Below are 26,564 nucleotides of genomic sequence, written 5' to 3'. Positions count from 1 at the left end.
GCACATAGTTAAAGTTTATATTGCTAACACCAACGTGCTCTTAACCGATACTCGTTGGACTTTGCGTGATGATTGTGAGATAATTAGTAATCTTACCTACACGACTATTAACAGGGTGTCCTAGGTACCTGTTTCTGATTAATACTGAGTCATCAATACTAATATAGACACAAATTAATTCCCAAATAGGTAAACAAGGAAAATCTTGCCGCACCTTTTATCATTTTCTTGTCGTGTAATCCCTTCTTCGTCGAAATCGCATTACAATATCTCCGCGATATATGAAGTTATCAATAGCGTTTGTTTGGACTACTTCAGACTAACAACAAACTAAAATCGCCAATCCATCCGCCAAGGGCGAGAATCTGGCAGTTATCCCATAGAACATTTATTATAACGGACGCGCTCAGCGCCGTGATAACACTATCACTGACTACTGAAGCTCAAACACTCGAAAGTACTCAGAACAACCCGGAGATCACACTCATCCTAATATGCACCTTATTCCTTTGCTCTAAAGTCAATTTCTCTTGTTTCAGATAACATCTAAAAAAAATCCTGCAAGAAAACTTTCCAAAATCTTCCTGAAGACTGTATTTTTTTTATTAGATATATAATTATTTTTCACTTAGACGTAAAGACAGTTCGGAGCGGTAAAGCGGAAGATGCCAACAAAACGAGAGAGAATCAAAAGACGGAATTAGCTTTTTATTTATTATTAATTAGTGTAATCCATTGTAACTGTTATTTTTTTTTCTAGTTGTTACTATATACTCTCATTAACGCAAATAACGATATGAATGTATGTTAAACGCTATCGCTAAAACTTAAAATCACTATTTATTCACTTATTTAATCGTTTCATAATTTAATTAATCACAATGAGTATAAACTTTACAATAAGAAATTGATGAGGTCAGTTTGAGCATTTGATGGATCATAATGGACAATATGGCGTCAAATGTGACCTTGAGAAGTACTAAACAGAGGAAAGATAACCTCATCACGAGGAAGCAGGATAAGTCGCCCGAGAAGACGATTCGGGGCACGCGGGGTGCGTACAGGGGCATCCCGTCCACCTCGAAGCGGCCGACCGACGAAGACAATGACACGGGCTCCACGGAAAGACTGGACAGACCAAAGAAATTCATATCACAGAACAAAAGCAACTATGGGCTCGGCAAGAGGCCCGACTTCTCGCTTAAGAACAGGAACGTGCATTTAGCTTCGTCTCGGTATGGACAGGTGAGTCGCTTACTTACTTTTTAATATAACTTTATCTCAAGTTATCAACAATATCCTACGAAAGTTGAAATAACGTTTCAATCCATCCCAAATTTTGTGACACGAGATTCCTTTCTATTGCGAACCCTAAGCTTAGTATCCAATATAAGACATGGATTTGGAAGCCAGTAATCCAAAACTACCAATTTCTGTCCGTACACAAGAGACAGTGTGGGTCGTTTTTGTCCAAGCTTCTATTTAGTGCCATTCATGTCCAATTTGTAAGTCAATTGAGTGAAATCCGTTCTGTATAGGCAATAGGCTAACGACGTAGTCCTTGCATACAATTGTGGATGAAATTTAACACTTCGCTCGATACTTAGGATTTGTTTGTATTGATTCTACGTGGATTGAGATGTACATGTTCTTACTTTATCTAAGGAAAATAGTATAAAATAAGGAAAATGATGAGGATTTCTTGGGTATTGGATTTGGGTAAATGTTTTACCGGAAAAGTTAAGTTAAGCTGTTATGTTTATAAAGTAAAATATTGCGTGCTTTAGTATCTCACATAGGTTGTCAAAAAAGTTCTAAGGTCCTTTTTACTTTTAACGATATTGGTTTTCTTTTCCCATTAAGTTCGGAATGGAACGTACAATTATTTTCACAAACTACCATCGAAATCGAAGAACTTTAACGCAAATTCCTTTCTCAAAAGAAATTTCGTCCTAAAAATGGCGCATCCTAACCCAATGCAATTTTAATTAGATAACAAAAGCGCGTGGGCGGACTTCAGCTGGGTCAATTGAGCTCTGTTGGGTCGTATGGACTCCAGTGACAGACCGACTTTGATCAGAGCGGGATTTGACATGCATTAGTCTTCTAAAAAACTATGGAGACACCAAGTATACCATTTTTTTTGAAGAACCGGCTGTTAAAATTGTTTTCTCGTCTCTAAATGATTTGTGGATTGTTGAATAGTTTTCTGTGAATAAGTTCGTTTTGAAGTAAAAGTGTTTCAAATAGTATAGTGCTAGTGTTAAAACATGGGAAAAGCTTTCACAACCTTATGTGATCTGTGCAGGGTAAATATTTATGTAAATAAATAGTATTTAAAGACAGGGGAATTCTTTGGTCGTTCAAGAGTTGATTATTTTTATTTATGTGTAATTGAAGTTATGAGGATCTACTTGTTTTGGAGAAACGTATTTAACATCATTTGATAAAGATGCGTCCCCAAATTTTACCAAAATAAATTATATTCTGCAATATTCATTTGTTGACGATTTCGTTCGATTCGACTTGTGTACAATAAATAAAGAAACCATTATTTAAGTTTGTCTGAATGACTTACATAATTATGCACTTTTCACACCATGATCAAATTTACATATGAATCACTTAAAATGTGTCAAAATTCACATCGTCACGCTGAACCGACTTATTGAGTGTAAATATGTTTTTGACAACTCAAATGATTAAGAAGCGAGTCTTTGTTTGCATAACTTCCAAAAAACATGGCGATCTCAGAGGTTTTTCAGAAAACAATGGGCTTAGAGGTGTACTTAACTCATGCTGTATATTCTTTTATTAAAAAAGTATAAAATAAAAGAGTTGTTTGTGCCTTTAGTTAGGCTTCATAAATTCGGGCGGTTTACAAAAAACATATCGTTCCCTCAACAAGGCTATGTGCTAAACCCCTTTCCGTTCATCGAAATTCGACGCCAACCATATCCTACATTCCTTTTTTAAAGGATCGATTACTTCGAGTGTCTTGAGATGTCCTTTGGGATAGCTTGAATATTTTCTTCGTTTTCTCCCAAATTCTTGCCGGGTCTTCATACCACTTTATCCGAAATATTTCATCCAACAACCGCATTCTCAGCACCCACTGGTCACTGACTGCACGGACACTAGAATGGTATAAGACACCACACTAAACCAACCTGTGACCATTTTTGGGATCGATCCCCGCGTAGGATAAGCACTTTTGTAATCAGTGAATATTTATCTTAAGTTTCGGAGTCTTGTACATGACTTGAACGATAATCAAATTCCTTAGTACAGGAATAGTTTCACAAATAAACCGCAGCTCATCTCTAGTCAAGCAGACGTCGTGACCTAATACAAATTTATCAAACACTACACAAATATTTGTATCGACAGATTCTTTTCAAGTTTACTCTTGTAATATTGATTGATTCGAAGTTTGTAGCTGTGATGTCAATGGGTTTATCGTAAGATTGTTGTGATTGCACTCAGATTGCCGGCCACTTGGAACTCTATTTGTCCCGGAATACAGCCGAAGTGGGACAAGGCACAGTTTTTGTTGAGGACTTTTGAGAGTACTCGTGTTTTGTAGTACTCTTGTCAATGAGCTGATGGCGCCGCGTGCTAGAACGACAATTATTAGTATTATATAAACGTAACTGCTGCCCGTGGGCCCGCCCGCTTTAAATCGAAAATGATCCCACGGGAACATAAAACCGAAATTAAAACTCCTATTCCTATGTGTTAATCCTGGTTATTAACTATCTGTGTACCAAGTTTCGTCTTAATCCGTTCAGTGGTTATTGGGTGAATAAGAAACAAACATCAATACACCCATACGTATAAAGTTTTGCGTTTATTATATTAGTAGGATGTAGATACGGGTATTGTGTTTATAATATATTATATCCATGATATGTTATTTAGGCAAACGTAACATGGTTTTTAATCACTAAATATGATGACTTGATGACATATCCCCAGATCTATTCATCTCTTTCAAGTTCAATTTACTTTCAGTTTCAATTCAAGTTCTCGTATAAATGACTAGCAGTTGCCCGCGACTTCGTCCGCCTGGTTGGAAGATATGTTAAGACACCTTGGGTTACAAATGTTACAATATCACAATTTTCTTTCGGAACCCTAATATTTTTGAAATAAATTATAGCCTATGTTCAGCGAAGACAATGTAGCTTCTCAACAGTGAAAGAATTTTTCAAATCGGACCAGTAGTTTCGAAGCCTATTTGTGTCAAACAAACAAACAATCAAATATTTCCTCTTTATAATATTAGTATAGACAAATAAAATTTGTGTTTATTTTTATTTCAAAGCACATTAGTATCAAAATTTATATCCTTTATTCTTGTTTCAACATGACACAATAAATTAAATCTTTAAGCTCCCAATACGCCATGTAGGTTTGAGTCATAGACAATAAAACTGTTTATTTATTTAATATTCATCCTTATCTAGATACTAAATCGTTAGAAATCGTGATTCAATATTTTGTCAATGCATTTATCGTAAAAAGTCGGTAAAAATACTTTATTATTATTATGTCTAGATTGTCTTATACAGTCTTTGACCGTTTGCACGCTACACGTTTTGAGACTTAAAAACCTATCCCTGTTTTTAGCCGTAACATTCCTTTTAAGCCCTCTTTGTTATTTGTTAGCATTTATGCTATAACACAGGATTATGTGCCAAATTTCAATTTGATCCATTCAACCGTTTTAACGCGATTGAGTGACGAACATTTATGAATAAAATCATGTCAACATTTCGGAAGCAATTGTCTATTACATACAAAAAAACAATGAAAGTATAATTCTGCTGTATAGGTCCTATCAGGTAATTGTACCTTATCATACATACCTTTGTTGAAATATGAGGCAAAAATGAAATCGTTTTTTTAAACGGATGTGTCCGGGTTTTCTATATTTGATCTATAGATTGGTTTTAGACCTAAATCACTCCACTAATAGGCTATGCCTACTCCTGTTTTTGAAGGAGTTCTTTCCATATGCCATTTTGATTATTGCCTTCGGTTTCATCGAAATTCGACCTGATATACATCGTCGTTTATACCAAAAAGCAATTTCTTCTACCGTCATTCTCACTAAACACACCACACTACGTGAAATGCCTTAAATTTCCAGGCCTCACATAAAACAAAACTCTGAACACTTAAAGGCCCTAAATAGGTTAGCACAGTATTGTGCCCTGGGGTGTAGATACCTACCTAGGTAAATAATAAATAGCTGGCTGTGACGTCAGCGCGGACTGCGGCTATTGGATTTACTAGGCTCTGCGGTACGTCTGGGCCTAGATTTTAGGCTAGTTATGTAACGCTTGTGTAATGGCTAGCCGTAGCAGTTTATTGTTCTTATATTTATGTTTTTAGAGGTAAAGTATTTTATGGTAGTGGTCTTTAAGCTTCTTCTGAAGTCTTTGTTTTAGAAGTTTTAGTGTCAGTTTCTGTTTGCGTAAGATCTCAAAGAGAAATAGTTGAGAATATTTCTCCAAACAGCATTTTAGGTGGATTCTTTAGAAGGCTATTTTTCTTTTTTTCTTCGGGAAACAAATATATATTATATACGAAATGAAGCTATACAAATAAAATAGTACACAATCCAAGATAGAAAAATCCAAAGTTGAGGAGACAATATATTTCTCCCATAAGGATGTTTAGGCCTTCTAAGTCAAATAACAATATTATACCTTTAAACGGGGTAATTAACTGGCAGGGTAAATAGAGTCTACCTTGCCATGTGTATATTTATAAATGAAAACAGCTGTCTCATAACTTATTTAAACAGTCTAATTCATCATAATTTCCCACCAGTCCTATTTCCCCTTTGAGTTTGATGCCTGCTTTTTCACACCACGCTTAAATATAATTACAAACTCTTTTTACTACGTCATTATTGATTTTAAACAATACAATATAGATTTCTTTTACCACAATCGCGTCGGTTAACTTAACAAATAGATGTCAAAACCACAATCATGTGTTTATTGCGTGCACCCTTTTAATTACTCATCTAGATTAATCATATGAATGTAAACAACAAAATAATTTATTTTGAGATTTAATATTTATTATAAAAAAATAATTAATTTACGTTAAGTCCAAAAAATATATCAAGAAAAAGAACATAGTGCCCTATTGTTCTTAATGTGCATTAATTAATAATAATAAAACACTGTTACTAGCTGTATATGTATTAAATTGAATTCTTCCCTAGCAGAGTTGGAAAGGAACCTATTTGAAGCCGGTTAATACAATAACAAAATTAAATTCATATTGCCATCGCGTATACTCCCTAAATCCAGTCTTCATATACCAACACGAAACTGAATAATATATTTTAAATCGTTTTATAGCACTTTATCGCAAACCTATATTGGTATGTTAAAAGCCCTTTCAGAAATTATTCCTTTTCGAGTTCCTAGACTTGGGAAAGAATACATTGAAGAAGTTAGGTAATCATTTAACATCTAAACAATGTAAAAGACGCAGAACATGCTGTGTTTCTCCAAGAAACCAATGCTATATCACCCCGTAGCATGTATTGTTGTATGCTCATTACATATTGACTGGGACATATTAGTTCTACTTGCAGCCAAGTACAAGTAACGACAGAAGTCTTTAGCAGTAATAAATGCGTTATAAGTTGTAGCATCGTCCTAGCCTTTGACCAACGATTTTGGGGTCGGCTTCCATTATTACAGAATTCAGCTTAGTACTAGTGTTTTACAAGGAGCGAATGCCTATCTGACCTCTTCAACCCAGTTACCTGGGCAACACGATACCCCTTAGACTGCATTATAAATTATATATAACACAGTAATAATTACAGCTAGTAAATGTCCCACTTTGGGCACAGGTGCCTTCCAATATAGGAAGTTTGAAAATTGTTCACTCCGCTAGCTCGCTGCGGGTTTGCGATTTCAGACTCAAATATTCGGAATCCGGGCTTCCTCACTAGTTTTCCTACACCGTTTGTCAATAGTATCTTAGAAATATAGTGTCTTTGAAAGTCTGTTACATACCTGAGTTGGGGAACGAATGTAATAAAGTGTTTATTAATTAGTTTCGGCTGCGTAATACACCCATTGTTGTTAATATCGGTGAGTGTCATAAAAATACTCTTATTTTTTTATTATTCACTTAATTTCCTGAGGAATTTGGTTGCATAAATACATATTGTTAGAGGAATTAGGTACGAATACTTGACGCCTATCAGATAGAGTATTGATGAGTCATTTGTGAGTCAATGATTAGCTCCCGGTTTCTGGAATGCTGTATAACACTCAAATTAGTTAATCACCTGTCAACTTCAACTCAAGTGCTGTGATTGGTTAGTTTATGGGGCATCCAATCATGACTCAGATTTTCCATACTAAAATCACTCATTCTCTGAAAAATGGTTTATAATGACGACATTTATGTACTAAACGATATGTCTATAATGTAAAACCATAAGCTTGTCAAATGATAGAAAAAACTATTTATGTAAGCTAAAACTTTTGTGCTTGATTGTACGTATTAGTTAAATCTGCTTGCAGTCAGGTTCTCTATTACTAACATCACGCGTACTGTGAAGTCACAAGCGTATACGTCATTGATATCAACCGCAGCGAAAATAATTCTACTAATATTCCACCTATAATATTGTTTACATTTCGTTCTAAGAAATTGTGACAAATTAAATAAAACGATGCGAGGAAGTAAATATTTTACTTTGACGACTGTTTCAACTTTATTTACAAAACGCTTGAAAATATATCCCCTTAAATATAGACCCTTGACATAGAAAACAATTTGACAACAACATACAAATACTTGTCCTCGATGATAATAAGTATTAGAAGAGATAAAATAATAGATTTGCAGACAAACTTGTTGTAAAAAAAAGAGGATGTTTTGATCAAATACAGATTTGCCTCTCGATAAAGATGTTATTTATCGAAGATAAAACAAAACTTCAAAGAGATGCAAAGTGTCCGTACTATGACTATCTATCGAATAGTTGAATTGAAATCAAATACAAAGGCATTTGCCTTTTTGACACTAACCGCTTGTCAAAAAAGGTATCAATTTTTAGTTTCAAACTAGAAAATGATATACCAGCAAAAAATATCGCGGTAGTGTATTCCGCCCTGCAGTCTGGTGGGACGATGATATATATAAGGGCAGGGATTGGCGAAGGAAAGCTGAAGATCGAGCTCAATGGCCATGAGAAAGGCCTATGTCTAGCAGTGGACTAAGGGCAACTGATGGTGTGGATGATGATGAACATGAAAGAAGTCGCTTAAAAATAACAAAGCTAACTTATGCTTATCTTATTCTCGGATAGTCTTTCAATAAAAAAAACACTATTACCAAACTATAATTTAAAACAATAAAAAATAGATCTAAATCTTAATGTACCAAAAACATTCTTGCTATTTTAGTTCCAAAATTGTATTTATCGATCAATTAATGATTACCTAAGATTCCTATATTATGTGACATGCCTAATAAGAGGATTTGCATCTGACATCTATTTTGGAGCAGGTCGCACTAAGGACACCTAATCTGATCCTGATAATCTTATCTTCAACTTGTTTAGTGGCACAGCTTCTAGACGCATCCGTCTATCGTCATCCAAAATATGAAGTTTTATAGTTTGTTTGTCTGGTCTATGCTTTATAAAAACAGCTGACAAAGATAAAGAGTAATCGTTCATTCAGACCAGCTCTTACAATCTACTATGTCCCAAAGACTTAGCAAGAAATTTTGCTGTTTTTCCCTTAAAGAAAATCCTGATCGCCTCAAAAGGAGGTTAAATCTGCCTATATACATTGATAATTGTTACAAGTACGTAATCGTATTGTAAAATATATTTTTTTTTTACATTCCCGGAATAATGTGGGTCTTATTTTTTGAGAATGCTGATGACAGTAATTTGAAATATTCATAGGCGCATGCTCAAAATCAAAATTCATCATATTAATAATTTTTGCATTCATTTAAATGTCCAATATTGTTATCTAGGTAATAATATAAAATAGCCCATAAAATACCGATTAAATAATTAAAAAAAGGGGAGAATGTCAATAAGGCAGAAATACGAAGTTTTCAATTAGTCGAAATAAACTGCAGAAATACTATCCTAAAGCACTGATCAAGTATTCAATGCCTCCCGATCGAAAGCAAACGGAGTCGCGTCTAAAAACTAGTTTATTTATATTCCGAGTATATTTACGTTGCTATTTTAGCCATTTAAGTCAAGACGCGGATTTGTTAAACTTAGAATCTATTAGACCGTCGCATCGATGCGAGTGCAACGGGTTTCACCGAAGTCTGTAAGCTGATAAATATAATTACTGTAAACATTATGCTGACGACGACCTTAACTGTCTGTCCGTAATTGTAATGGATTGTTGTTAAACATATTTTGGAAAGGGTAATTCCGGGATCGTTCGTTTCTATCTATCTATGGCTTATTAGTTTTCTTTCCACTATCTTACACAGTGCTATCTTGGGTCTATATTTAGAATTTAATAGCTAGCTGAGCTGGGGTAATCCCTAGTTCATTCCAGTTCATTGTAGCAAATAATTTCATTATAATTGATCTTTCTGATGTGTTTGTGGTTATCCGATGTCTAGCGTCTGTTTTAAAATGATTTGGGGTTTCCAAACGTTAACATTTAAATTACATCGGGATTTTGGACACCAGACAGCCTATTCTCACCTTTGGATATAATGTTTAGATAGTGGCAGCATGAGAGCACACTACACCTCGTAGACCGGAGATCTCCTTGTAGATATCTTCTTCCGTTGCTTTAAGAGCTGGTAGTCTCTCAGGCCTGTGTGGCCTTGCCCGTCCCAACGCATCCACGTGCTTTGTGGACGTGCATCACTGCGTGTACATACGCTTATCTTAACTTCATATTTTGATGACTCCTAATTGTGTTTTGAAGGCAGCGATAATGGGCATCCCTTTTTCCTTGTTTATCTATGTGAGTAATTGATTATTCCAAAAACTATACGTATCTAATTTGACATGCAGTTATAAGAAAGACGTCAATATTTCACGTTAATTTCGTACTTTCCAGAAATTCTTCAATTCTATTGTTTGTATGTTAGAAAAAATCTGTTTTGTTCCTTTCTCAATTCCAAAGTCTTAGCCATTCAAACAGAAAGGTGTACCTGATAGTTTTCCGCAGGTGTCGCATTCCTCCCATGTTTATAGTTCGGATATTTTACATAGTTATGGCACATTACATCACTGCACGCGTCATGACGTTATCACCCGCCTACCGAGATTACTTCGTCACTATTATCCACATACTTTTAGCACACGACGTCTTTGAGCTCGTGAATTATATATTGTTACTCATTCATTCATTGTTGTTTGTTTTCAAACGGTCGCTGTGTCTTACGCGCGCTTTTCCGCTGGTGATTTATTTTTTTAATTAATTCGCCCAAGGAGTGATGTTTGGATTAATGAGTGAATTTTGTGTCCTTTTTGAAGTGAAAGTGAAAATATTTTGTGTTCGGTGATATTGGTATGTAGTTTCTTTTTTCTTAAATTTATTAAGTTTTGGAAATTAACTTGGTATAGGAAGCGAATAAAGCGAAAGATCAATTTGTTTACGTATAATAATATAATCGTGTATTATTTCACTCAATGAATTAAGGATTTGTGTGATTTTGTCGGTGTTCTCAAACCTAAAAAGAAAAGCCCCCTTTTTTACTTTCGTTACCTTAAACATAAATTAGATTAGGTATCTTCTCGGGATTCTGATATTTTTCACTGTTATTGCTAGCCCAACAACCTTAGTACTTAGTCTTAGTTATTGATATAAGTAAAACTAAAAATAAAACATAGAAATGATAAATATAATAAAAATAAAAATATGGATAAATACAATCCCAAAACGAACATACACGTGATAATTTACATGAAGATTCCAAGACTCATAAAACTGCCTTCTGAATATAATATTCGCATTAATTCCGGCTAGCTTTGTTTCTTATACGGCGATACAGCGGTGCCAAAGTAAGGGGCCATCATGAATAACATATAAATGTATTCGGTATAGGAAATGTCCTGTACCAAGATATCTGTTTAATGATAAACATTATGGACTTCGTGTTGAAAATCTGATTGTTGTTTATACCAAATTTTGTCTTTGGAAAGTGGTTTTGCGAATGAATAATATGTATATTTATATTTTCTTGTTATTTAGTTTTTGGTGACGAAATATTATGATTATATTGTCTTATAACTAATAAACCTTAAGATTTTCAGAATTTAGGATTTTTAAGAAAACTTAAAACAATTTTGTTTCTATCCCACAGTATAGATTAAAATCAACATTCCTGCCCGTAGTACAAGCTGGTCCTAAACGGTTAAACTAGTCCTATCTATCCTTAATGAGATTGTAAACAACACATAAGTCGAGGCCCGAATTCCGCGGGGCACCATTCAACGTTGCTAATTTTATAAGCTTTTATCTTTGCTCTGTCTTGAGTTTTGTAAAGTCTCGCCAATAAGTCTGATAAAGCCATCAAAGCTTCTGTTTTGTATGTCGGCGTTATCCTCATGGACGCCCTGGGGCTAGGGAATGGGTATTGACAGACTCTTACTGACTAAACCTGAACCGCCGTGCGTGGTGTATGGCAATACGTTGCAATCCTTCAAACACAAGCAGTCAAAGCCTGTACTCTGGATTCTTACGGGGACCACTATAAAAAAGAAACAATACCCTTACCTTATAGTAACCCTTACGGAACAATACCCTAGTTTCTGTTTTGTCCTAAGTCCTAAAAGTAAATTCTTAAAAAACAAATTTCAGATGACATCAGGGCTGCACAGCCACGGGCACCAGATCTCACAGCCGACTGCGCACCATCTGGAGTCCTCCACGGTGCTGCCCACCAAGGAGAAGACTGTGCACGGGAAGGAGAAAACATTCAAGGTATACCATACATATTACACAGGAAATATTGTTTTGTGAAATAGTGATTCTGTCTTTCATATCGGTCATTGAAGATGATAATGCTATTTGATTTGTAAACGAAGAGAAAAATACTTTTACAGAGTTGCTATTTAAAACGTTTGATAATAGTAAAGTTAAGTCAGTTTGGTAATTGAAGGCAAAGAAAAGCTTAAGAACAGACCTAGCTTTGCCTCTCCAGTCAATGGTTAGAAATATTGTTTTAGCGAAATAAAAGTCAAATCCTAATGTCAATAAATTCAATTTGAAAGTTTTTTTGGCTATTGACAATTGACAAGGCTAGAAATCAATGTTTGTCAATCGTCTTTTCAATAAACTGAAATTATGATAAGGTCTCTGTTTAAACACAAACACCTGTACTACGTTAACTTGCAGGTGGTGGTCGGCAGCGAGGTGGGGGTGATGAAGGCGCCGGTGCTGGGCCCGCGGCCGTACAATGCGCTCGCCATCATCCACACGCAGCAGAGCAACACCTTCGACATGCTCAACTCGCTCACCACCAGCGTCGTGAGTTATTATTACTAGTCTAGAATGTCCCACTGCTGGGGAAAAGGCCTCCCCACTCTTCTTGTGTTTTGAGTTACATCACGTTCAGGGGTGCATTAGATATAATATTATTATATCGGTTTCGAATGATCCGCTGGTTTCGTTTAAGGATATAGAATTTTTAGGCGGTTTTATGAGTGAAAAGAAATAATAGGTAGGTGTCGTTTTTGACGATTGACACTGTGCTACTGTAAAATTTTATTTTGAAAAGAGTAACTTATGGAGTTTCTTGCCGGTTCTTCTCCATAAGAATGACACTTTGGAACCGTGCAACTAGAGTCAGTAATATAACGTTTTAAAAGTGCTTGAGATACGGCCTATTTGAAATAAAAACTTTTTGATTTTGATTTTGACAAGAACCTGCTGTAAAGTTCTGTATTAAAACTAAACTTTGATCCGAAAATATTTCAAACTTATATATGTTCAGGATCTAAGCTATCTCCATTATCAACAACTAAGCTCTAGAAAAGGCCTCTTCGGGTGTATCGTAGGCTTTCTTCAAAAAATATTGATTCTGCCTACTTCTTGCCACTCCCTCCAGTAGTCCGGCCATTTTACAATTTTAGCTCCATCCATATATATTCTGTGTCCTATTGATGATGGACGCAGGCCACCTCATCTATACCATACTCAAAAATTATCAATAAACTTTCGCCTAAATGCCTGAATGACAGACATTTACAACACCAGCTTATTTTTAGACACCACTCAGCCACCATTAGCACGAAAACATTTATGATAATCACTTTGTTTTCCATAGAAAAACTTTTCCTACATTAAACGGAAGCAGAAAATATAAAGCTGCCATAACGGTTATCTTAATATGCTAATGATACCCCTAACTGATATAAATGAGTTAGTTTATATATTTTATGGTGTTTGTACGTCGTGTTTACTTGACATTGTTGATATATTAATGGCGCTACTGCACGTGGAATTAAGGTATAAAGAAAACGGTGACGTCATGATTTTGGACAGTCTTTGTGGACTGAAGGACCGGTCACTTTTAGTCAGCTTTGTACCTATTATACAAATTAAACATTTTGAAGCCTAGGTTCACAAAATTATTATCTGGTATCGCCCTTCCCTGTAGGCGTTGTGATTAATACTTAATCCTTCTGCAAGATGCTAATTAATATTAGTCTTGCAGAAGGTAAGTGCAAAAGTATGGGTATGTTTGTGTATGTTTTTCCCTCTCCACGCCCAAACTGCTTGACCATTTCGAAGAAATATGGAATTGACTAAGGTGTCAACTTGGATTATCACATACCTACCTTTATAAGACTTCGTAAAAAGAGGTAATGTTTTTGCTGATGTAACCGGCATTTATTCCGGGGAAACCGCGAGCAAGAGCTAGTATGAGATTATTCAAAGGCTGATTTATTTATATTTATGTTAATGGAAAGTTTCTAAATATTGAATCTTGAAAAATAATGATAATGGTTTGAAAATAAGCTAAATTAGTTATTAACGTTCCTTATCTTCTGGTTACACAACAACCAATTCGTATATCGATGATCTGTTTATCGCAACAATGCAGCTGCGTCATTATTCAGTAACATTTCATTCAGCATTCGGTTATCAATCGTGAAATTATCGCAGTTCATAAATACCGGTGTTTCGTACACCTGTGTAAGATGGCATATCTATACATGTATATAAAAACAGTGTCTGTTCATATATATACGGTACATACATACACCAAAATAACACTTTTTAACAATATTGTCTTTTTGTGCTGGAAAATATCTGAAACGGCTGAACCGATTTTAACGGGACTTATTGGCAGGTAGATGTTGTTAAAATTAATTTCAAAAGCTACTTTCACTTTAGAAAATATCGTTTATTTTAAAACAATTTTTTTTTGTAAAATTCGCGATGTCGCGTGTATAGCTATTCAGATTGTAATCTCTCGATATCGGCAATAGACATCTTGATACGTAAGAAAAGCTATCTATATGTAATCAGTACAATGATTGTTTTACATTATATTTTGTAGAGAAACAAGCAGTTTCTAACGAAGAAAATTAAAAAGTCCTTGTAGATATATTTATATAGTATTATTTTATTAATCATTGGTGTAAAGGATGTGTCTGTGAAATACATGTTACGATTTGCATCACTATGATAAGATGATATTGTTTTGATAGTCGTTTGTCGTATATTGGATAAGATGGTCGTCGCCATGGTAAAGTTTATTTAATGTTTTTCCTGTCCCGTGAGTCATATATGTATGTTTAAATTTTTGATGTTATTGTTTTCATATTCGGTCTATATGGAAAACAATAAAGTTTAAGCCTCTTAGAAACGGCTCCATACATATTTTCCTTATTCCGACGTCTGTCGCAACGGACGCATGCGTCGGACACATGAAACAATCGTATGCGGCTTTTATTAGTCGTGTTGCACAACAATGAACCTTAAGGGTTGTGGATGTGAAAATGTGTTTGTCTGTGTTCTATTTTACTTATCATTATCATCATAATCATCATGCCAGCTTGGTATCACTCACTGCTGGAAATAAGCTTTCCTTCTTGCACATTCCTAGTTACTCAAGAATCTGATATTAAATTAAATAAAATGCTAAAAAAGCCAGGAGCGTTCTAAATAATTTATATTAAATAGATGATGCGTTTCACGATAGTAATGTACTTACTAGCAATCATCTTCTGCTGGATATAGGACTCTTTTCTTCCACTGTTTTATCCTCTACTCTAGAAATGTGAAGTCCGCACAAGCTTAATACGTTTATGTTCTGTTCCAGGCGAGCCAGCCGGTGGTGGGCGTGGGCGTGGGCGTGGGTGGGTTCCACCGGCGCAGCTCGGGGCAGGGCGCGCTGTGCGACCCCGAGCTGGACGACAGCGGCAACAAGCTGGTCGCCAGGCTCGAGGACGATGCCTTCATCTCGGAACAGGATCTGGTAAGGAAGCTATTCAACCTGGTAGACCTCGTATCTGGAATTGAAGTCTAATTTACACTAAGAGTTGTTCCAAGTTGGTAATCTAAATCTCAGCGGGGAAGAAACCTGGAAGAATTTAAATAAAGGAGTCAAACACATAGATTTTCTTTTAAGTCAAACCAAAATATGTTAATTTTGGTGTGTTGCAACCCTTCTGTAGGTTTTACTCAAACCATTTGCATTTGAGCATGACGACAGTCCAAGTATTTGTGTAGAGCGGTAGACCATATTAAGGGCCCTTATGTGCCAATTTCCAAAAGCAACGAATATAGTACGTGATTTGTGACGTCTTTCAAATTACAGGAAGAAAATATCGAAATAGCAACTGCGACAGAAAAACGAATATCGAAAACAGATGCCTCCGGCGAAGATCAACCGCAAGAACCACAGAACGGTAACATATTATTATCTATACTAATATTATAAGGAGGAAAGTTTTGGCCTTTTTTTTGTATATTGTAAAATCGATAGCAAAGACAAACAAGTTTCGATTATAATCCTAAACAAACAAAGTTATATTTTACAGATATCTCATAACATGTGTACGTACAAATGTAGTGTTCTCCCGAACAAGACCAATTTTGTCCACAAACTGATTTTCGTCGTCAATCCGTACAAAGATACAAAAACGACGGCAGCCATTTTCAAAATACAATCTTCTCTCAACAATTATATACAATCATGTTAACACCAGCGGTGTTGTTATTTCCAGGCCTTGTGTACGGTCCTATCTACGAGCTGGAGAAGTTGGAGGAGAAGGACAAACAGAAGGACGATAAGGAAGATGAGGAGGAGCCCATCGGGGTCTCGCCTTGTGGCAGGTAAATAAAGAAAAGAGTACCTCTCCCACACATGTAAAGCGCGCTCTAGAATCGCGAAAGCCGCGAAACGCGTGTGTAGATGGATTCTAGCGTACGCTTCGCGCCGTTCCGCGTTCCTCGTTACGGGAAACGGCGTGAATTCACAGCAAGAATCGCGCGCGAGTGTAGAGCCCTCTTTAGGGATATATCGACAATTTGCAAATTAGTCAAACTTTATTTTCTTTTGAATTCAGTATCTAAAAACAGAGCTTAATTATTTTTGTTCGTGATTATTTCGCGATTTGCTTGTGTACACACTAATAACGTTTTGCATACACAGTGGTACCTAACATATTATGTGGTCAAATGTGTCAACTGTTTCAGCAATGTATAAATTTAAGACGGTCGCTATTCACAAGATTCATATGACAACCAATTCTAATAAACCTAGCTTTTTTCCAATGTACAAAGCCTATACGATCTTCTCAATTCTTATCCAGTTGTGAATATTTCCAGGTTTTTCAAATACGACAAGGAGGTGGGTCGGGGCTCGTTCAAGACTGTGTACCACGGCCTCGACACGCAGACTGGCGTCGCTGTGGCCTGGTGCGAACTGCTGGTTAGTAATACTAGACGATTATAGGAGAATTACCAGTTGTTTGAAAGAGGCACCGGTTATAGAAATACTACGTGGCAACCGGCTGTCATGGTATGGGCATGTCATGCGGGGGAAGGTGTCGAGTATGGATGTGGATGGATATAGGGGAAGAGGACGAACACAGAAACGATGGATGGATTGTGTTAAAAACGATATGGCTGTAAAGAGTGTTTCTTGTGAGATGTCGTCAGATAGAAAGGTATGGAAGAAGAAGATATGTTGCGCCGACCCCAAATAATAATTGGGATAAGGGCAGGGGAATGATGATTCATTTAGAAAAATATACATTACTGTAAAATGCTTACAAAGTGGAAAAGTCATTGATGTCGGTAGTTCAGTTGGTAAGGCAACTAGTGCGTTTGCTTGGAGTTACCGGTTTGATACAAGTTGAGATTTTTTTGACAATGTTTGTAAACCCTGTAGTGGTAAATTGAAAGTGAAGTCTTTGTTGAGCTGTGTAATCTGAAAGTCTCTTATACTGTCTTGATCATATGACCTGACTGAACAAATTTCTTAGCCTACAGAAAACGTGGTTAGACCTAAAATAACATTAACATTGCTGTTCTCCAGGAGAAAAAGCTGAACAAGACGGAGCGGCTCCGCTTCCGCGAGGAGGCCGACATGCTGAAGAAGCTGCAGCATCCCAACATCGTGCGCTTCTACAACTACTGGGAGGGGACCGTCGCCAAGAAGAAGAACATCGTGCTCATCACCGAGCTCATGCTCAGCGGGACGCTCAAGGCGTGAGTTACTGCGCGATACGGGCTACAGCTAGTAGGGGACTGCGCTAAGGTTTCATCCACCTGGTTTGTGTTTGACGCAATAAGGTGAGATGAAACGGGGTGGGGCATTTTTTGGGATGGATAGAAACACAGTTTGAAATCATGAGAACTGTCTTTGAAAATCTTTTCAATCCGAGAAATACTATTTTTAAATTATATGCGCTACGAAAATAATTGATCTGCAGTTTTTGTCCTTCTGAAACTAGGAACCAATTAGACAGAGTACTTCATTTTGTTTGCTTTAAAATCATTGTGTTGTGTTGCCCATTGACACATTGGCTCCATTTTTCCTGATTTCTAACTTATTGTTTCAGGTATCTCCGACGGTTCAAGCGGATCAACCCGAAAGTGTTGAAGTCGTGGTGTCGTCAAATTTTAAAAGGGCTTAATTTTCTACATTCGAGAACACCGCCCATTATACACAGGTACGTAGTGCCAATAGGCCGTAATAAAACAATGGTATTAAGTAAGTTTAGTATGCAAGTTCAAAGTACTAAAAATTTTGATAAATGTACTCGTTGTGGACTTTTTTAAACTGTCCTATTTGATATGTATCGACATCGCACAATTCTACTGTTCAATAAACCCAGTCAGTCTTGTCCACCGCTGATCATAATACCCAATTGCTTTTATCAGGTCGTCAATAGCAATACATCTTTTTCCTTTATAACTTACAGCAGTCTCTCGATTTTTGGCCTATATCTATGAAATTGTATATTTTTTCATCTAGAACTGACTGAACATAGAGTCACTTGTTCTGTAAATTAATCTTTCTTGAGACCTTTTTAGGCCTACTACAAATACATTTTGTTTTGTCTAACAACAACATAAGGCATTAACAAGTAACATATCGACGTCCGCAGAGATCTGAAGTGCGACAACATCTTCATCACGGGCACGACGGGCAGCGTCAAGATCGGAGACCTCGGCCTCGCCACGCTCAAGAACAGGAGCTTCGCCAAGTCCGTCATAGGTAATGCTATCAAACCCATCTGTATACCTTTAACTTATGATAGTTGTAAGGTTTACCAATGTATTCGGTTGAGAGATAGATAGCCTTAATGGTCAAATAATAAAATTAAAATAAAGTTTAACAGACTTTTTGGCACAATAAGTTTTGGAGTATGATAAGAATTAGAAGATATCATGTCCTTGCACCGCTCGCGAGCAAGTACGTTGCGTGTCACTGATGAATAATGGGTATACACACACAACGTGTGGTTCACATCCTGCTTGTGTTCCTCTCCCGCCTGGCGCAGGCGTGGAGCTGGCGAGTGGCAACGGGTACAGACATGCTTTGAGGCGCGACGCTCACACGGGATAGAGGCAACGGTGAGGGGGGGGGCTGTGACCGACAGCCAAAAGACTGCCGTCATTTTGTAATTTCGTTTCATGAGACATGAATTAGAATATATAAAAGAAGCATAGCTGTCTGCGTCTCGATTCTACATAGAGATGACTCCGCGACCGTCTCTCGACTTACCAATGAGCGACGCGCCTCAGCGTGTTCATCAGATCTAGATAGAAGTAAAGCTATCAACGTAAAGCTTCGTATCCCCGTGTTATATGATGAGTGTCGTTCCCCGCAGGCACGCCGGAGTTCATGGCGCCCGAGATGTACGAGGAGCACTACGACGAGTCGGTGGACGTGTACGCGTTCGGCATGTGCATGCTGGAGATGGCCACGGGCGAGTACCCCTACTCCGAGTGCTCGGGGCCCGCGCAGATCTACAAGAAGGTGGTCTCGGTCAGTAGCACGCCACTCACACCACTAACGTCAACAGGATACCAGCTTAAATAGCAGTGTATTAGATAGCAACCCTAATACATATCTATAACCTTAATAGATATGTACATCACTTGTTTTAGTTATAGTATTTTAGTGGTTAGCCTAGTAATTTTAGTCCAAATGAGTAAGTATGAGATATTGGTAAAGCCTATCTACCAATCTGACCTCTACAAACCGATTTTTAAATAACTAACTTCTACACAGTCAAAATTTGTTTTCTTAATTTTCGTTATTATCCCAGGGTGTAAAACCTCAAAGCTTGGAGAAGGTGACGATACCTGAAGTCCGGGACATCATAGAGTCGTGTATCAAGCCGAACAAAACCGACAGGTAAACTAAACTTTAATTACAAATCATTATTCAGTTAAAAGCTGTAATCAAGAATGACACTAAGCTAGTTGACTTCTAGTGACGTTTTGAAATGTCTCCTTGACAAAGACAATATGACATCTGAGGATGATATGCTGATATCCGTCGTTTTTGCATACAGCTTTTTGGATCTATGCATTTGATGTATTTTATACGCATTGATGTCGCTGCGATGTGTTCGATACATATAAAACTTACGCGCAGCAAAAATATATGGATTGACACTGATCTTATGGCTCCCAAAGCTTTGTTAAATGAAAATTGAGCGATTTAGAGCAAGCGATTTGCGCGTATAGAATACACTACATGCGTAGGCCCTCAAAGTTCCGAATAATTTATACTGTATATAAATATTGCTGTAATAAATCACTAATGTGATACTGAGAATTATTCGTTTGAAAACAGCCGATGACTCAATTTTATATAAATGTATATATGTTTAAAAAAATATCTTTTGTGGCTTTTTTATATAATTGGCTATCATTAAATCGGTATTTTCCAGCGCCAGCTTAAGTTAGTTTCGTTTAGCTAGCGTTTTTGCGGTAAGCGGAATCTATTAAATACATGCTTAACTATATAAGCTAAGCTAAACCAACTTTAGCTGACGGCGTACGATCCAATCTATGCTCTTGTATTTACCATAATTAGAATTAAGTTATTATAAAAATAGAAGGTAACAAAAAGTCCAGTATTCAATATATATGGTCTTCTTATAGTGCCACGTGGTCTAGGCTGAGGTAATTAAGACATTAATTAAATCCAAGTGTTTGTTTGTGATCGCTTATGTATTGACAGCAGAAATATTAACTCAAATGTGCGGGTAACTGAAACTCAACACCTTATCTCGAAATATCGCTATGATTTTGTAATCCTCTTCTAAATAAGGCTTAATGAAACGAAGACACGTGTTTTATATTCTAAATGTGTATATTAATTTAAATTATTTATGAGTAAACAGTTCACACACACGTAGATAGTATGAATCAAATCCAACGCTCTTGGAACATAAAACGTTGTCTTTCTAAAGTAGTTCTGTTTTCGCAGTTTCCTTCGTATGTTAATAGATGGCGGTGTTCCGTCCCTCTGAATCGTAATATAATTCGAGAAATATGACATACTCACTGGCACACCATTCAAGCTAGTCTATTTGATTCGTTTGCACCTTTTTAAATTCACTTTCCGAGTCGTAATAGGTAGTTTTATGGTTTTAACACTCGGCGCATCTTTGCGTTCGTGTACACAGAGTTGCAGTATACATGCAAACATGTAGAGTTATTAAAGAGAAATAAAACATACATACAAACATTATAAAGTTTATATAACAGGCTTCAGTTCCCTGCGCATATTGTTTTGCTGTCCTTACTCTGTCAACAGTTCAATGTTCATGTTAGACGTGCCATCAATGTGAGCTTAGCTAACAGTGGAGGTTGCGGGTGACACCATACGGAACCCAGTTTGGTTGCTATCCTAGATATACGGTCTAAATCGGTCCCTGCATTTATATTTAGTAACGCCTCCCTCATTAAGGAATTTAATCTTGAATAAATTTATTTAGCTTTTTTTTATATTTATTTTGAATAAATGGAATTTTGAATCCTTGTCTCGCGGGGTTTCACAAACATTCAAATCACATGCACAAGAAGACACCCAATACATTGTTCAGTTGATGATGATTTTGTATGTTTAGACAAAATATTTTTTTGAAAATTGAACCGTTTGTTTCCGTGCATAAGAGATATTTTTAAAATATGCCTTGGGTTAAGTCGCTTTGTCATCTGCAACCTTCCACAATTTGCCACACTCACCATACAATTGATATACCATACTTTGACACATCTTGAATAACACGTAATAGTTGTAAATTGTATTAATATTATCTAAAGTAGTTTCTATGTGTTTTTGTATTTAATTGTATAGGTAACTTATCAGGTACAAGGTTACTAAAACCACTGAAAATCAAATATTTAGTTAGTCTAATATTTATTAAAAAATATCTATCTAAGTTATGTTATTTATGTTCAGTTAGTATTCAAATTGAGGCTCTATTTAAAATTTTAAAGGATGATGATAGTTGTGGGAGCGAGATAGCAACGATACACGGCGTAGAGCGGCATCACTCTCCCACAGCGAAACTATCATTCTTTAAGAGGTGGCGGTAGGCCCCTTGATATCATTTTTAATTAAATACTTCTTACTAATTAGTTCGTAATTTTGGTTATACTAACTGTTCGCCACCTGTCGGAAGATATATTAGATAGATGACAATTTTCCGAAGAAGTATTTCATACCATGTAGTATTTCTGTCTTAATATCCCTAACAGTAATTAGTTATCTGATTACACAACACAGCTCTTTATATATCAAGCAGTTTATATATTCATTATTTTATTCATCTATTCAACATTATTCTAAAATGTAATTCCTGTCCGAATATACAATAGTACCTACGTTTTCAAGTAACTTAGGTTCCAACCCTGTAATATTCACAAAATCTATTATAACATAACCAGAAAAAACCTTAACCTCCTTCTGCCGCAGGCGGTTATTAACAAAGTTGATATATAAACAGGCCAAAAGTAAAAGATCTGCTGAATCACGAGTTCTTCGGCGAGGACATCGGTCTTCGGTTGGAGATCGTGGGGCGCGACCTGGTCACCTCCTCCGACATCACCAAGATACAGTTCCGGTTGAAGATCATCGATCCTAAGAAACGGTGAGACTAATTCAGATAATTTTCTACATGTTCCTTGGGCCTACTGAGAGCTTCCTAAGCTAAGATTGTTGCAGATGTGAGAGAGAGATGCCGAATACACTGCCTATAGCTGCATCTCTCTTTTTCAGTTGCTGCAAGTCTTAGATTAAGAGTTTGTGATAGGGCATTTCATTTAATTTCTGCCCCGTTTGCTCGTTATCGCACTATATACATAGTGTATTTTCTTACCAATTAAAAATACTCTCTAGTATTAAAACCACCTGTCAAAACTTACCGATGATCAATGTCATTGATGTACCTTTTACAAGATGTGGTACCGCACTAAGATAATTGCGATGAAAAACTTAAGTCTGTTCTTCTTTTGCCCAGTTCTTACACCCACAAAGAGAACGAAGCGATCCAGTTCGAGTTCGACATGGAGAACGACGACTGCGAGGAGGTGGCCAACGAGATGGCGAAGGCCGGCCTCATCATGGAGGAGGACGCGAGGATCGTCTTCAAACTGCTCAAGTCACAGCTTATCAGCCTTAACAGGTCAGTGCAGTGTGATTGGTAGCCGGTTTAACTGTTCTAGTCCAGAGTTGAGGAATAGAGGCACTGGTAGTTTTGGTTTTGAGTTTTACCTTTCCAAGGGTGGAGAAATTTGGTTTTGAACCAAGACTGGTATGATTGGTAGCCAGTATAACTGCTCTAGTCCAGAGTTGTGGAATGAAGAGGCACTGGTAGTGGTGGTTTTGAGTTTCACCTTTCCAAGGGTGGAGAAATTTGTACGATTTGAGCCAGAGTTTGTGGCAACAGAGGGCGCAACGATTTTGCAAAATTACTTCTGATTTTAAATCTTATCATAATTGAGCAAGTCAGCTTTATTGTAGCTCTTGATCTTGTAGTTTTCTAGTTACTCGAAAAAGCCTTCGTGTCGAAAAATATTCGTATTTGCAACCTTATTGTGTGTCTGGGTGTCTTTGTGCGCATGACTTGAATGTTACACACCACGCCACAAGAAATAGAATTTAAAATACATCTAAATTAACTAAAAAAAACTGTTCCTAAACCTTTTTTCAAGTTGCGACACGAAAGAGGCACGAGTCGCGATTCCGCGATAGGTTTGGGAATTGGGAATTGTTTGCCCGCTACGCTACACGCTTCAATTGAAACCGTTTGTACTCATTGCGCGTGTAACTTGTGACAAACGCGCGCACAGATAGCGGCCTGTACACATCTAGAATTATCCAGACCAAACTGGATGTGTAATCTAGTGGAAAACTAACTATATCACAGCTCCTTATTATAAAAAAATCTTGAATAATATAACGTGTAGTTTATTGCCGGTTTATTGGTCGCAGACAATGAGGAGTTGCTATTGTTGTTATAATGCTCCATTTAATCGATATCGTCTTAATCTATAAGCTCGATCTTAATTGTATTAGCCGTGTGCTATCTGTTTTAGATCGGTGTGTATTGCGTATTTTTTTTCTTGAAGAATGGTATCTGGTTCTTGTGTGGTGTAGTTTATGTACAAATATGTAAATGTACGAGATGAATAATAATAATAGTTATGTGAGTCAATTTCGTGAAATACTTGTCTTGTTTACATATCACGTTTAGTGGTTTCTTAGGTTTACGCGAATGTTAGACATTGAAATAAAACTACTACTGAAACAGGCGGTCTGCCCGTGACCATGATACCTGCAAAGGTTTCAAGACTTCGGGAACTAAAATCTAAAATTAAACCGCGATAAAATCCGTAAAAGTAGTTTCATTTCAATATCACGTTTGTTTTTTAATTTATTGTATCATTTCGTTATGTTATGACCCCATGCTTAAAGACTCGGGTCTTCATACTGTTTTTTTTTTTTAATTCCTAAATGAATATGTGATTTAAATATTTAAAATATAAATATTAATAAATCTTACGCTGGACATCACCCATAAACTGTACAATTTACTTCAATTGTACAAATGCTTGAAGTGTTTTAAGTGCACTTCCACCAACTAATATATTTCACTACAATTGAGATTTCACTCGAAGGTTGTGCACACGATATGCAAATGCCTTGCGCCCTACATTCAGTTGAGGATACCTCCGCGATCTACAACGATGCGTGATGAACACTGCACGCGATACGCCCAGCTCTCTCGTGATACGTGATACGTACTTTGTTAATGTTTTATTTGCTTGTTAGTCGCGTATATGAACATGCCCTTTTAAGGTTATATTTTGGTATAGAACATGTTTCGATAACGCTGGCTGCATATTTATGGCAAATGCAGTTGTAATATTTTTTGGTTGTTGAATGATTTGTACCGTAATAGAAATCAAGTGCGAGTCGGTCTCGAGACGCTGAGGGAGGTAAAAACTAAATTCAAAAGTACAACTGATATTTTGGTCGCATAACAAATTTATGACTTAACAAACATTTTTAACCTCGATCCTTTTTTGTATTTGTTGTTAGAGCGGTAACAGAAATTGCACCATTTGAATTTTTAATACACATGGAAATGTTTAACCTGTCTGTCAGCTATCACCGTACCCGAGATATACCTGGTGACAAACGGATGGACAGACAGCGGTGCCTTACTACTTGGGTTCCGTTTTACCCAGAGCGAAACAAGTAAACTTTTCAAACGCAGTCACAAAACGTTAAATAGTTTACAGCTATAAATTGTTGTTCGGTTTCAAAATAAGCTTCGAGCAAAATCATAACTCCAAACTTTCAGATCTCAACCAACGAAAACAGATCGATAAAGTACGAAAGCAGGCACGTACATAACAAATATGATTGTGCTATAATTCTTTAAGCGGGCGAACGCGAAACGGCATTGAAAGCGAACGATTACTACGAGACATTGAAGACGAACGCGCTGCCGGCACGCGATCACAAGAATTCTACGTTAACGTTACGCATTTTACCTAAATAAGTAACTCTAAGTAACTTGGTATTTTAAGACTTGGAAGTAACTATAAAGGAGCAAAGCTTATGTGATAAACGGCAAGTTTGCTTACAAGTTTCACACAACGTAGCCACGCTATAAATGTTTGTAATCTTTAAAATAAGTCATCATTTATCCTCTTTTCGTTAAGATGGTTAGATGTCGATAACGTCAGACAAATCTCATGGACTGTCTTATATTTAGGGATTAAAAAAATGTGTAAAATTCGTCCTCTCCTTGCATAGAAGATCTTTGTAAAAAAAATGATTTTATAATTAGTTCTAGAATTATTCACTACTAAATCTCGAGCATAAATAATAATCTTTATTCGAAATCTTGTAAAAAGATAATGCTATCAATAATTACATGTTATTAACGATAGATATAATAGAAATTACTATCTTTTATCCTCTTAATGACACATAACGTTATTTTTTTTAAGAATTTGTAAGGAAAATTTAACGATACATTTTTCATAATATAATTTTGGTATTGGTTATCGAATGGTCCTTACGCCAATTAATAAGGATTCGTGGATCACTCAATTGCTTGTACAACGCGTAGATCGAACTCGCGACACGCCGGGCAAAATGCGTTCAGCGTGGTTTAAAAACCAATCGGCAAACCATGATTAAAAATAATTTGTTTTTCATATGGTATATTTATTATAAATGTAACGAGTTTTAGTTCTCGGTAACCTAATTAATATCCAAGACATTCTACTTAGCCTCGCTCGCATGTACTACTCGATGCACATGTACCACGCGATCACAACGCACGCATGATTGCCGAACGTAATTATTCTGACGCAATAATGTGTGTTCTGTACAGGCATGTACTAAAGCTAAGCATGCGTAGGTGTATGACAATAGTTTTTGATCTTTAATGGTTATCAGGCCAAATAATAAACACAATACCAGCCGTTTAATATCCCACTGCAGGCTCTGCTGTCTCCCATTCCATATAGGGAAGAATTCAGCATCAGTTGACTCTGGGTGGAGATTCC

At 36.6% G+C, this 26,564-nt stretch overlaps 1 protein-coding gene across 1 annotated transcript in view; it reads left to right on the top strand.

Moving 5' to 3' along the window:
- Nucleotides 1-951: 951 nt before the first annotated feature.
- The window catches only part of LOC113498184, a 45,136-nt gene continuing 19,523 nt past the window's right edge, over nucleotides 952-26,564 (top strand). The window contains exons 1-14 of the mRNA XM_026878127.1: nucleotides 952-1,245; nucleotides 11,850-11,972; nucleotides 12,387-12,518; nucleotides 15,322-15,477; nucleotides 15,820-15,910; nucleotides 16,229-16,337; nucleotides 16,833-16,935; nucleotides 17,545-17,717; nucleotides 18,071-18,181; nucleotides 18,620-18,729; nucleotides 19,346-19,503; nucleotides 19,787-19,875; nucleotides 22,484-22,627; nucleotides 22,997-23,161. Coding sequence (XP_026733928.1) covers nucleotides 952-1,245; nucleotides 11,850-11,972; nucleotides 12,387-12,518; nucleotides 15,322-15,477; nucleotides 15,820-15,910; nucleotides 16,229-16,337; nucleotides 16,833-16,935; nucleotides 17,545-17,717; nucleotides 18,071-18,181; nucleotides 18,620-18,729; nucleotides 19,346-19,503; nucleotides 19,787-19,875; nucleotides 22,484-22,627; nucleotides 22,997-23,161 — 1,958 coding nt within the window. The remainder of the gene's footprint in view (nucleotides 1,246-11,849; nucleotides 11,973-12,386; nucleotides 12,519-15,321; nucleotides 15,478-15,819; nucleotides 15,911-16,228; nucleotides 16,338-16,832; nucleotides 16,936-17,544; nucleotides 17,718-18,070; nucleotides 18,182-18,619; nucleotides 18,730-19,345; nucleotides 19,504-19,786; nucleotides 19,876-22,483; nucleotides 22,628-22,996; nucleotides 23,162-26,564) is intronic.

The sequence above is a fragment of the Trichoplusia ni genome, chromosome 10 (genome assembly GCF_003590095.1).
Source record: "Trichoplusia ni isolate ovarian cell line Hi5 chromosome 10, tn1, whole genome shotgun sequence".
In the NCBI taxonomy this organism is placed as follows: domain Eukaryota; kingdom Metazoa; phylum Arthropoda; class Insecta; order Lepidoptera; family Noctuidae; genus Trichoplusia; species Trichoplusia ni.
This window is presented reverse-complemented; position numbering and strand designations above follow the sequence as displayed.